The sequence below is a fragment of the Uloborus diversus genome, chromosome 2 (genome assembly GCF_026930045.1).
Source record: "Uloborus diversus isolate 005 chromosome 2, Udiv.v.3.1, whole genome shotgun sequence".
Lineage (NCBI taxonomy): Eukaryota > Metazoa > Arthropoda > Arachnida > Araneae > Uloboridae > Uloborus > Uloborus diversus.
This window is the reverse complement of record NC_072732.1, coordinates 154,283,836-154,297,493: the sequence shown is the minus strand read 5'-3', so window position 1 is coordinate 154,297,493 and position 13,658 is coordinate 154,283,836. Positions and strand designations below refer to the sequence as shown.

Here is a 13,658-nt window from a genome sequence, read left to right as displayed (position 1 = left end):
TATAAAATGCATGAAGTATACTATGAGACTCCAGTTTCAGAATCCCAAAATCTGGAACTTTTTTCTTTAAATAAATAAAGAAAAAACTTTTTTTTTAATTTACATTCAGCAAATACTTGTTGAATCCTCAGTATTTTCAGTTCAGCCTTTTATTAAAACGTTTTTTCACTGCCACGTGTTATGCGTGAAAACGTTTTGCTGTAATTGTGCAACAATCTTTTAACATCCACTTTCGGTTAACGATACATCTTTTTTTCATCTCATAAGTATGCAATATAAAGCCTTTTGAGCCACAGTACAAAATTAATTTTAATTAAAAATATGATTTATTGACTATCGATCGGCGCATTGCTCAATAATAAAAATCAACATCAGCAGAATAGACACAAATTGTCTCCAATTTTTGTTTTAGCTAGTTCAGATTGGTCAAAAAATAAAAGAAACTTAATGCAACAATATCAAAACCAGGAAAAATAAATCAAATACTGCACAACAGGAGAGTTTTTACTATTTTTTGAGTCTGTATCCTAAATCCAAAGAATTCTAAAATCTAGAAAGGCCGCGGTCCCGAGCATTCCGGATTTGGGTCCCATACTGCATTATTTTTTTACTTTTCAAATATACTGTCAGGAATAGTTAAAAGTTGCATTTGCTTTAATCCTCTATGTATTTTGTTAGTAGATATCTGCATGAAGATTCTTAAAACTGCAAAAAGTTCTTAGTGGGGGATAAAAAAGCAACTTTGCACTAATGATGTCATTTACTTTGCTGAAATGCCAACACTTTGGAGGTGAAGTGGCTTATTGTCCAATTCTATGTACCTTAGGACAAAATCTGTCAACTTCGGCATACTTGTCTGTTGCTTTAATGCCCAAGTGAGAAAGAAGTGTTATTCAGTACAAATTGGGAAGTATTGCAAAAATAATTCTCAAACTTAATGCCAATACTATTATTTTTCATTTTTGTGATCTAAAAATTGTTAGTAAGACATTATTGGAACATGTAAAATCTTTAATTGTTTTTATTCGATTTCAGTGTGAAATAATTGTGAAAAGTTCTACACTATTTTAATATATACAAGAAATGAATTATGTTTGTAAAAATGGCAGAAAGTTTGTTGTGAATATGACTTGAAACTTGGGACCATATATTTGCTGGTCACTTTACTATCACAAAAGGTTTTCTACTGAAGAGTGTGGTAGACATTTCCTTTGAAAGTGCAAAAATATAAAGTACAAAAAATTTTTAAGTTTCTAGAATTATATATTTTGTTGAGACATTTGTTGCCTTTTTCTTCTCAGGTTAATTTTTGTTTTTATTATACTCATGTTTTGTCTGCAATGTGTTCTGTAGTTTTGCTAGATTTTGTACAATTGTTTTATTTATACTTTTTAACATGATTAGAAAATATTGATAATTTTTAGCTGAAAGATTTTGATATATTTTAGGGGAATTAGTTTTCACCTTGGGTTTTAGCAATAATAAAGATAATCACGAGCAATGAATTTTTATTGAAAATTATTTATAGATGAAATGTTTTTATGTGTTGCATTGTTTCATTGAATTGATTAATGTTTTTGTGTTTTTTTAATGACAATTCATATTATTAAAACAAAACAAGTGACTTTTAGTTTCAAATATGTATATATTTAAAATGCATATTTGTGTTGGTGAATCAAAATTGTTTTCATTTTTTTCTGTTATTCATCAGAATTGCAATAACCAAGTCTTATACTGATGTAGATACTTATTTATCATATTTATTTTAATGTTTAGAATACACTGGTGAAAAAGCCAATTAAATGGCTGAATTTTTGTTTCGTTTATAAATTTTATTTTGTATAGATAGGTATTTTTTCAAAATTTTGGAATACATCTATTTAGTTTTTGTTTGCCACACTCTTTCGTACTTCTTTCACTAATTACATGTAAGTGAAAATAAAAGACTGTCTAAAACTCTTGCCAAGCAAGAGTTTTTTTGTGAGTTAAAATTATGGCCTGGCCAGAAACTTAGTATTGTGTTGTAAGTGTTTGTCTGTGTAAGAAAAGCATTTAGATTTTGTCATTGTGATAGATCCTTAAGGTAGTCAATGTTTTATCGACTTTTTAGCCCCTTAAGATAACGTTCATCGAAGAATGCCGTGCATGAGTATAATTTGGAAGGGCAGTTTTGTAAATAAAAGGATTTTTAGAGGAGGAAATGTCTGAGGTCTTTGCAATAGTCGAATAGTAAATAAAATTCATTTATTTTGAACGGTCAGTAAGCTGTATCAAAATCATACTTTAATGATTATTTCGAAATGTTCTCCTGCATTTAGTATTGGCGATTAAGAATTTCAGAAATACGTCTTAATTTCTTTCTTATATTGTACCTGCATTGTCTGAGATAAATGTCACATACATTCTGAAAAGAAATTTCTTATTTGAAAAGGAGTTTAAATTGTAATTTTTAAAGGTTAAATGATATTTGACAGTATATTTTTCGTTATTTTATGATGAAAGGTACTAATTTAGTTTATTATTGATCTAACATTCACTTTAACTGTGAACCTTACTAAATTATAAGCTGTATTTTATATTTGCTGATTGTATTCTAACTTTCTTTCATTTAAAAGTACCGACAAATTTTATTAAAAATAAGTTTAGTTCTTCCCTAGCTGTTTATATCAAGTTTCAACTAATGTCTGGCAAATTATAAAAGAATCCAATTCTCAGTCTTTTTATTAATAAATAATAATAATATTAAGTAGTCATTAAGTAAGTATAACTTTTGGTTCAAAAGAAAAACTAATATTGCTCAAACATTTTTGTGTGACATTTAATTTAAAGTATAGGTAGGCATTAAAAAAAATATAACTATGATTTTTCACTCAATGAATTTTAAAAATAGGAGATTGATATATCAAGTACAGGATAAAAAAGAACAATTAAAAAAGAAAAATATACATTGCATGTATGCCGAGAGTGTACTGATTTTTTTGTTTGAAGTACATGAAAATTGATTACAAAAGAGCGGGAAGTTGTACCAGCAAGTACAATAAAATGCACAATTTTATCATTAACTGTAACTCAGGTTCAGTACAATGTCCTGTGTACATTTGTTCATGTACTTTTAGATTTGTTTAATATTAAAGACATAACATTTGTGTAATTTACCTCATAATCTTGCAGCAATTAAATGCAGTACCTGCATTATTGTATGTCTAGAATATATTTTATTACATTTAAAGTGTTATTTCCATTACTGTGCCCTTAGAAATGATCATATTTGCTATTATTTAAGTATACAAACAACTGATCAGTGATCACATATTTCTTTTAAGAATATGGTGTTTTAATAATAGTACAAAAAGTTTGTATACATAATAGGGATGCAACTACATTACTGTTTGATATTCGGCTAATTTTCTTGAAAATTTGATTCAGCTGTATAGTTAAGCAGAGTTCAATTTTCAATATCTTCAGAGAGTTAAAATTCAATTGAGCTATAATGTTCTTCTACAATATTTTGTCAAACCACAATTTTTGTGACACAAAAAGGCAGAAAGTTTGTTTTGATTTCAATACCTATTTATCATTTTGAAATTGAAAATAACAATAATAACACTATGCAGGTATATTTTGCAAGTTTAACACCAATGCTCACTAAGATTAAAGAGAATCAATAGAATAAAATATAAAGTACTTAAATTAGAGCTATTTTCTGAACTTAAAATATAATTTTTTAAGCACTGTTAAATCTTCTGGATATTGTTTAAATTTTTTACATGATTGGAACAATTAATAAATCTATTAGAAAGGCAAAACTACTTTTCAAAAATAAATGAGAAAATAAACTGCTTAAAATCAATTTAAAAAAAAAGTTGTAAATAGAAAAAAAAAAAAACATTATTAGATACTTTAAATTAAAATTTCTACAACAAAACTATTAAATCATGAATTCTTTTTGTGTAAATGTGTGATTGTTGGGAAATTTAGTGTCTAGGCAGGGAATTGGAGATTGTTTTTTTCTCCATTACATTGCTAAGTACAAAATAAAATTAGTTGAGCTACTTAATTTGTTCTTTATTATCGTTTTTGATCAACCTTTGTATATATTTATAGTACATAGTTTCTTAGTTTGGGAAAAAAAATTTAACTTTTTTTTTCATTGTTGGCAGCTAGTCTAAAAGGCTTCATTTGCAAATGTGTGCATTTTCTAAACAAATTCACACGTGAATGCTAATCTATTAAACTAATTCATATAGCTAAGTTATGATTAGGATTGCCAGATGGGCTTCTTGAAAAAATGGTAATCAAGTACAGAAAGACGGAGGGAGAGTTTATGCATACTTTTCAGGGTGGGGTCTAAACTTGAGGACAGATTTTCACAAGTTACTTTTTTTTTGTTTGCAAAATTGTTTCTTCTTTTGAAAAGGAAAAACATGTACGTGAAGGGGGCTAAATCTCAGTCTCGAACTTTAGCAATGTCCAAAATTGTTCTGTCATTTTTACCTCCTCCTTTTTTCTTTGGGATTGGCAAATTAAAAAATAGAAAAAAATTTCTGTTACTTTCCATGCTGGCTTCACTGCACTCTGCTGCTATTAATATGTAATCTTATCTAAGGGTTGGCATAGCTGTTTTGTAGTGTTATCACTTTCTTGGCAATGATTGCATGCCAAAAATTTAGTTAAGGGGAGGGGGGAGAATTGCACTGCTTTTTTAAAATGTGGGACTTTTCTTGTGCAATTCCCCCTCTTATTTCAAACCCCAATTTATGACTGCAAGTCTTTTTGAACTTCTTTCTAAGCCACTCAATATTAAATAGAACTATAGGCAAAATACTAAAAATCAACCGACAATGTTGCCAGACAAATTCTGATGTCATAACAATTGCAGTGAAACAAGCTTGAATAATTGGAAGAACTAAAAGTCTGCAGGTTTCTCTTTTGATCAACAATTTAGTGACCCCCCCCCCCCCCCCAAGTTTAATTCAGTACATTCAAGGTAAATTTATAGAAATATCTTACATTAAGGTTTAACCTTAAAATGTAATTGCTCTTATTGTAAAGAAAATACTACTAAGGCTATTTGCGAAATATAGTAGATGCTATTTTTATTGTTTAGTCATTTTTGTTTCGTAGTTGTCTCTTGTATATTTTGAATTCCTAAACATTGCATTTCGGTAAAAATGGTTATTTCTAATGGCTTGGAAGTGGAAAAATGTTTTTAGCATTTTTGTTTTTAATTTTATGTGTGTTTTGTCCTTTGTCATTGTTTTAGTTTTGTGCAATTATTTCTTTGATTAAAAAGTTATAAAGATTTTATCATTTATCCCCACAAAGATGGGATAAATGAAGATTATAGTTTTGTCCTGAAGAAAGAAAATTCTTATTGAAAAGCAACTTTTATTATAGATATTCAATCAATGCAATTCTTTTATGTTGCATATTGTACAAATATTTTTAAAAAATAATGTGTAGAACAACTACATTTTACTATTGACTAATGTGTGGGGTTATTTTATATAACTAGCTTGTTCTATGCCAACAATTGCAGGGTTTCATTCTACTATTATATTGTGCCATTCGTTAATTCATCTTGCATCTAGCAAGTCCAAGATGCAATATTATTTGTTCTTGGAAGTAGTGGACAATTTACTCAGGAACGTTTGATTACCTCATAAAAAGATATTATATAAATTATCAATATTTAAGTACCATTACCACAAAGGGGATAGTTCATGTATGTATAATAACCTCATATTTTAGTCATGTTAAATTTTATATTTTTATGTAACATTATTTATATATTTTTTCCTTTATTTTGCTATTATGCATTACAAGTTTTGTATTAATCCCTTGATTTTATTGTTAAGACATCTAGTGTATTTTGTGGAAATTTGCGTTTGCTTAATAGGATCAAGTTCCCTGTGCAGTCATTTTTCTTTCTTTTTTTAAATCACAATTATTGTAATAGGATAGGGAATATAAAAAGAATTTGTTCAAAGTATGAATTGACATTAGGAGAGCTTCTGTTTAATATCAATATTAATTACCTAACAGTACAAATATCTCACGAGATTCTTTTTGAAGAATTTCTTTCTGAATATATTCTTTATCCATATGCTTTACTTTATTCCATAAAATATATTTTATACTCCTAGCATTTTTTTTTACGAAAGCAATGCATTTACTATCGTTAACTAGTTTCATGAAAATCATCACAATCCTGTACAATGTTTATGGAAGAAAGTATTTACTTATTGTTGTTACCCATAAAATTTTTAATTAAAAGCAACTTTAGATGCAAGGTCCAAAAACATTGCTGCTTACATTCGTTCTTAATTTAAAATGTCACGGGGTCGCCACAGGCTACTAAACTTGGCTATAGGCGACTTTTTCAAACATTAAAAATAATCATACAGCAATTGATTTCAATGCCATTTTTATGGTGTGTTAAAAGATAAAATTCTATAGAATGTTAAAATCTTTACAATGTAGTTAAATCCTTTTAACATTGAATTAACAAAAACTAAACTAATTAGAAATTACAAAGGAAATTTGCTTGCCAAGTTTGGTGATGAACTATAACTGAAAAATAACTATTCTTTTTAAAATAAAACAAAATTGCAAAGTTATCATCTTCAAAATTATTTCTTTTTCTTCTTCTTTTAAAACAATAAAATTCACTTGTGTAAAAAAAAAAAACTTTTTTACGTATTTTTTCTTGTTCCGAAAGTAAGTTTTTCTGATCTATTCATGAATTCAAGTTCTAAAGCTATCAAAACAAACGAACTGAAATGTTGTTTCTGATGAATATAGGTTCCAGTGTCATCAGGCAGACACTGGAGTCTATTGTGGCCAATATGGACGACTTAGTATGTATTTTCCAAATTACATTTATTAACAAGGAAATTTCATAAATTGTCATGGCTTGTCTAAGCATTATCTAGTACGGCCATATGGTTCAGGTTATGATAAAAAGTAGTTTATTCACTCAAAAAGAAATAAATTACTTCAATTTATTCATTATGTCATTTATCTAATCATATGAGTGCAACTTTTTAAGTTTCTCGGGTTACTATTTTAAAGTTTTAAGCTCCTTTTTTTATTGCATTTTTCTGTGGCAACCCGGAATCAACGCATATAATGTTTTTATTTTTAAAACTGAAGTTTCTGTTTGCAAGAAATACAACAGGTTATTTATTTTCAACTGTGGTTGGCGAAAACATTTACCTTTTTTCTTCAAACATATCTCAGTGCAAATAAATGAGCTACTAGCAGTTAACTTTTAAATAAGGATAAAAAGTACGTTTCTTTTCATTGATTTCAACTATATGCTGTGGCCAAATAAATGGTTACTTATTTTATTTATGTTATATATATTTCAAATATTATTATACAAATTAATAGCCAGATTTCAAACTTAACACATCTTTTATTCAAAACATTAAAAGTTTGAACCTTGCTTCAAAGTTTGTTTTTAAGAAACATGCTTTTTGAGATATTAAATATTTTCTTTGAACTTCATAATTAAGATCTATATATATATATACATATACATTACATCAATTGCCAAAATAATGCATTTAGTATATAAATACATGTCTATTTTGTAAGGGGTTTTCAATGTAGGATAATAAGTACTGTGCTTTTTTATCATAAAAGCACAGTAATAGATTTTTTCATCCATTATGACCTCAAGTTCAAACCTTCGACAATCGGATAACAATCCGATCTTTAATATCAAGTTAAGCAATCAATCATACAATTTTACCTGACATTCAGTATGCAAACATCAGTACCTGGTTTTTCTATTCAATAAATAGCCTTATCTATGTTTATGGGAGTACAGTACATTTCCTATCGCTATTTCTTTTCTAATACCAACCCTCATGATACTGTGTATAATAGCTCTTCTAATCGCTGTCTTCAAATGTAGTTCTTCTCAGCTGTATAATTTTAAGAGAATGCCTTTCGAAATGCTAATTTCCCTAAAGAACTATTTATTTCTCTCTTCTACTGTCATTATCACAAGTCATGTCAACTTTGCGCCGAGCTATAGTACCTATATTTTGGCGATACTCTCTGTATCTATTGTCATTTTACCATTTGCATGATGCATTTTTATAAGGCAAAGCTGTGCATGTATAAGCACTTGAAATTTTCAAAAAAACAAAAAACAGTTCACTTACATTATTAATTTTAAACATTTAAAAATCACCAGAGCCACACTCGTAATTCTAAATTTCACCTTTTGTAATCAAAATATTAGCTTGCATGAGTTTTCTTATTTATTATAATGTTACTTTCGATGGTCTATAACTGCCGTGGACAGGTAAATGGCAGTATCTGCAGAAATGAGTTTGAGATATTTGAAGAAACTCGTTACGGATCCAACACTAACAATAGGGAAGTATTGGAGATTTTTTTTTTTTGCGCTTTTATTTAAGCAAGAACCAAATTTAAGCAAGCTTGTACAATCAAGTTAACTTACAATAGGAGATAAAACTGTAAAAAGATGAAAAATTTACTGTTACTGCCCACGGCAGTAAAATTATACACAAAGCATAATGTTTTAACTTTGTTTCTGCAGTCAAAATTCAACAGAAATGATATTGTGTCGTTATGTGAAGTTTTTTTAGCAGTGAAATATGAACAAACCAAAAAAGTGCTGATAAATGATTTGTATATGAAATTTCATGCACAACTTTGTCTTCCCTGTGAATAATAAACAAATGGTATTATACTTGCAGTTAGTCAAATTGCTGCAAGTTGTCATTTTTCATATTGACGTGACTCATGGTGCCCTTTAGTGTGATTTGCTAATCTTGTGGAGGTATAGTACAAAACATAGATGTGTAGGTTATAAAAATAATCCAGAGTGTATTTGTATTACTATACCTATATATTATGTCCGTAGTATCGCTTTGTGAAATGTTTTGTGGCTTAATGTTGTGATTAAATAACATATATAAATATATATATAAATGTGACCTTAATTGCCATCTGATGGTGGATGGCATGTGAAATTCATGACCAATTTCATTGATGAAAATTTCCCACCTTTATCAATAGAAATAATTGCTTAGGTTACATTTCCTTGCTTTTTCAAATTTGCATTATTTCACTTCTCTGTCATGTTAAAAGAAACTCTAGATGCAAATTGTTTTAACGTTTTTTTTTCATACACAAATCGAAAAGTTGCATAAAATGTCACCGTCTGTTTTTGAATTTTAGATTTAAAATTCAAGGCCTCATTTTCTCTTTTTGCTACTTATATTGTCATTGTTTTAGTATTTCATTAAATTAAAAAATAAATAAATAAAATCCTCAGCATTTAGTAAATATAAAGATTAATTTCTCAATGATTGGTATACTGGAAAGTAATATAATTTTTTAAATAATTTGTTAGTTACTAAAAATTTACTAGGTAAAACAATTTCATTGCAAAATTATTTTTTGCTATTATAATATTGCATATTAATTGATACATAAATGGCCGAGCAAACAGTTTATGAACAAAAACAAATGCTTTAAAATTTGTTTATATATGGAATGTGACATTTGCATCTAGCATTTAATTTGTACCTATTCATATATAATGTGATTTAAGCAATTAACCACAGTTTTGTAAATAGAAATTTCTTCTGTGACTTATAAAAGTGATCAGTTGTAGCATGATGTAGTCTCTAGCAGGTTTTAGAGTGCTAATATTTAAAAAAAGCAACCAGTTCGTCCAAAATTCTGTGATCTGTCTATCCGTATTCTTAATTTATTTCCTTACACTTAGTACAAAGCAAGCGAATTCTATCTTCTCTATTTTCGCTAATCATCATTGTTGACTATTTTTGTGAAGACAAAACCATTTGTAATGGAGAATATGACCTTAAATGTATATGAAGCAAAAGAGCGGAGATACTTCCATAGCTAGATTGTAGTATCAAGTTCCTAATAGATTTGTAATGTTTTAACTTTTTTTATATATCTCATCTGTCACTAACAGTTTGAATAGTTTTTCATTTCATTTCTTAACTGGTTGATTTCTTGATGCACTAGTTTCCTATGTTCATGCATTTCTGAAATTGATAAAGGAACCCTTTGCAGAGAACAATGCTTAAAATGTTTATATGATATAAATATATTTGTGATAGTTTTCTTCATATGTACATGTATATAACATTTTACCTATTGGTTGCCGCAGCTCAATTTTATAATCAGCAGACTAAGGCATACCAAATACTTTGCACATTATTATACAATTTTTGTGTATCATTCTCATAATACTCAAATTGCTTTGATTTGTGCTACAAGTTAAAATCCTTTCTTGGATGAATAAGTATTTATAATTATTGATTCGTGCATGCCTAGCAACTATATGACATGGACTAAAACTGGTGCTATGCTATTAGAACATACATGTAACAAAATATAAATTAGTTTTTAATCTTGAAAACAACCATCCCATAGTTTAAAGAAACTCCCTACAGCTCTGGGTTGCTGGGCATGAATGGATCATAATTTTAAAAACTCCTATCAATACATATTGTATTAAAGCATTATATTTACTTGAAGGTGAGAAATTTATGTCCTACAATTTTCCGGTGGTAAAAATGCTTTCAACTCTAGACTTTGTGAAACAAATAGTCAAATGAAGACGGCGACTCTCATTTTAAGGTATTGAAAGTACCTAGGATAAAATTCTTGAAATAGGCACTAATTGTTACATACTATTTGTTTAGAAGTTTTTTCTTGCTTTCAAGTAAATGTGTGCACATTAATAGTTGCAATGGGTTCCTTATAAATTTTCACTTTAAATATCTCGTGAAAAATGCTTGCTATATATTTTGAATTCTCCCCTAAGCACTCTCCCATGCCAGTATCTGATCCTTGTAGCCAGAAGAAGTAAAAATTCAACTCACCAAATGGCATGCAGGTCAGGCAACATCTTAAAAAAGTTTCTTTGCAGGTTACAGCTATCAATAAAGGTAAAAACCCTCGTAATAAGTTTAGCCGAATTATACCGATTATTTGTTCCTGTTTTGTTTTGTAAATACTCCTCAAGTAGAAATGTTTGCAAATGAAATGTTTCACTGAAAATATGTACCTGAATTTTTATTTTGTAGTTGTAATATTCATCTTATTTACATTATACATTTAGCAATCCAATTAGCCTACAGGTTTACCTTTATTGATAATTTAGCTGTTTACCTGCATTTAACAATATTTGTGGAAAAGCACAAAAAAATATAAAGTTCCTGTAGCCAGACACTATACCTCCGTATATGGCCATATTGTACAACCATTGTTCATGAATAATGAATGAATGATTTTGTTTGAATGGGTTGAATGACTGAAAAAAAATGCATGTGTTGGATTTGTACATCAATCGGCCTTCTTGTACAAGCTCTTGCAATAAAAGTGTTTGTACGAAATGCATTTTATTGTAGCTGATTTTAATTAAATCACAATAAAGTACACAACTTGTATATTTGAAAAATAGATTTTATCTTCTATTCTTTCATTAAGTCAGAGTAAATTTTTCACACATTTACAGGAAACAGCTGCAAACGCCTAACAACAGTTGAACCGCAAACAAATTGGTCAACTCAAAAGTTATTACATATGCTTTTTTGAATGCATTTTAAGGCTGTGCTAGGTTTCCAATATTTTAATTATTTATTAACATGTACGTTTTTAATGGTACAGCTGTTAGCAAAAGTTGATCAGATGTTTGTGTACATACAGTGCTGTTCTGTAATCATTATAATGGGTTAAAAACTTTCTCTTACTTCTGCGAAAAGGGCGAAAAACCATTGCCTTTTCTGAAGTTAAGTTGAATGTAAATAAATGTGAGTGCTCATTAAGCTATTAGTAAGTATAAAATTTCTACAAACTTCTAACTCTCCCCAGTTCAAACTTATTGATTGTGGATTTATACCTCACAATTATTGTGTAGACTATTTTCTCGGATAACGCTTTTGTTCAAAGTCCATATATATTCCAGATATCTGGAATTTACCAATAGCTTCATGTCTTATACACCTTTATCTCCCTACTTTTTCATGTTCAGAAAAGCAAACTTTAGGCATTTTCAAACATTTTGCAAACAAAGCATTCTTAACCCATAACAATTATTGCAAACAGCAGTCAATGCCAAATTCTATTAAAAATGATGGTTGCGTCTATTGATAATTAGAGGAAATGTCTGAAGCAACAACATGTGCGGTGACGAAAAAAATGACAAAAATACACCAGTAAAAGTTTTTAAATAAAATTTATATAGATATATTATACATTTAATTCACTTCACCACAATTAAAAATTACAACTTTTTGTGTAGGCTTTCCACTCTTTGTACCACATTTCTGAAAAAAAGAGAATTTATTCAATCATTATTGGAGATGACGCACATTCACAGCTTTTAAAACCCTCTGAGGACCATAGGCTCTAAAGTAAGAACATTGAAGTTTGTGGTGATTTTTCTTTTTTTGAGGATACTAATATTCTGATGTCACACGCATGAAAAATAAAAATTATTTGTATTCATTAGTTTTTTAAATAAATTTCACCTTGGGGCATGGGAATTTCTTATTCACGACATAATTGAAAAATTAGAATTTTCTCAGGGCACCAATAGTGCATCTTTGTCCTCATATATATAATAGCTAATTCACTAATCAGGTACTGCTGATGTCATCAACAATGAAAACTCAATTTAGGAGAATGAGCAAGGAGAAAACAAAAAAAGTGGTCAATAATGAACGCTATCAACTGGCGTTCAGGGTAAATCCACCGGAGTTAGGGTTAAAATGTCAACTATCAAAATACAGTCTGAGTAAAAACTTTAAGTCCGGTGCACTTTTTTGAGAAATTGGACACACCTTAATCTTAGGATAAAAAATTCATATGAGTGATAATTATTAACCTTAAATACAAGTAAAAAAGACAAAAAAAATTAATTGTAAGTGTTTCATTATCAGAAAATATTACAGATCAATATTTGAACCTGAGTAAAATCTTTAAGGCCAAAATATAAAAAAGCATATGAGGACAAATATTCAAATATTTATAAGCTTGTGTGGGATTCCTTCAAATATTCTTGTTTTCATGAATGAAACTAGTTTTTGACAAGGTTCAGGATGTATTTTTTATCATTCAACTTCGATTTTAGCTCTATTGATGAAGTAAAATGTCTCTCCTTTGCATGAACTCTTCTTGCTGAGTCATCAGATAAGTTCTCTATTGGGTTAAGATCTGGAGACTTAGTTGGTCATTTCAAAGTTTCAACATTGTTTACTTGGAGTCTATATTTTGCACTGTTACTCGGATGGATAGATGCATTGTTTTGCTGATATTTTCAATTTTCGCCAGCAATAAATTCAGCATTTGGTAAAAGATGACTTGGGAGGACATTTTGATATGTTTGTGAGTTCATTTAACCTGAAACAAACGCAACTGAGCACACACCATTGTAAGCAAAGCACTCTCAAGTTCTGACTGAGCCTTCATCTCATTAGCGCTTGTAGAATATTTCTTTTTCTTTGCGTAAATCATGTCAAAAGTACTTCTGTCCGTTTGGTCCATCCAAACTCCACTTCTTTTCATTAGAAAAAATTATTTGTATTCATTGGTTATCCCAGGTCATGATTTCCTAGCTAAAGTTGAAGCGCTCT

The 13,658-nt window shown here is 29.0% G+C and overlaps 1 protein-coding gene across 1 annotated transcript in view; it reads right to left on the bottom strand.

The window, feature by feature from the left end:
- Positions 1 to 12,240: 12,240 nt before the first annotated feature.
- The window catches only part of LOC129216095 (peptidyl-prolyl cis-trans isomerase E-like), a gene marked incomplete at its 5' end in the record, with an annotated part of 53,150 nt that continues 51,732 nt past the window's right edge, over positions 12,241 to 13,658 (bottom strand). The window contains 1 exon segment of the mRNA XM_054850244.1: positions 12,241 to 12,350. Coding sequence (XP_054706219.1) covers positions 12,282 to 12,350 — 69 coding nt within the window.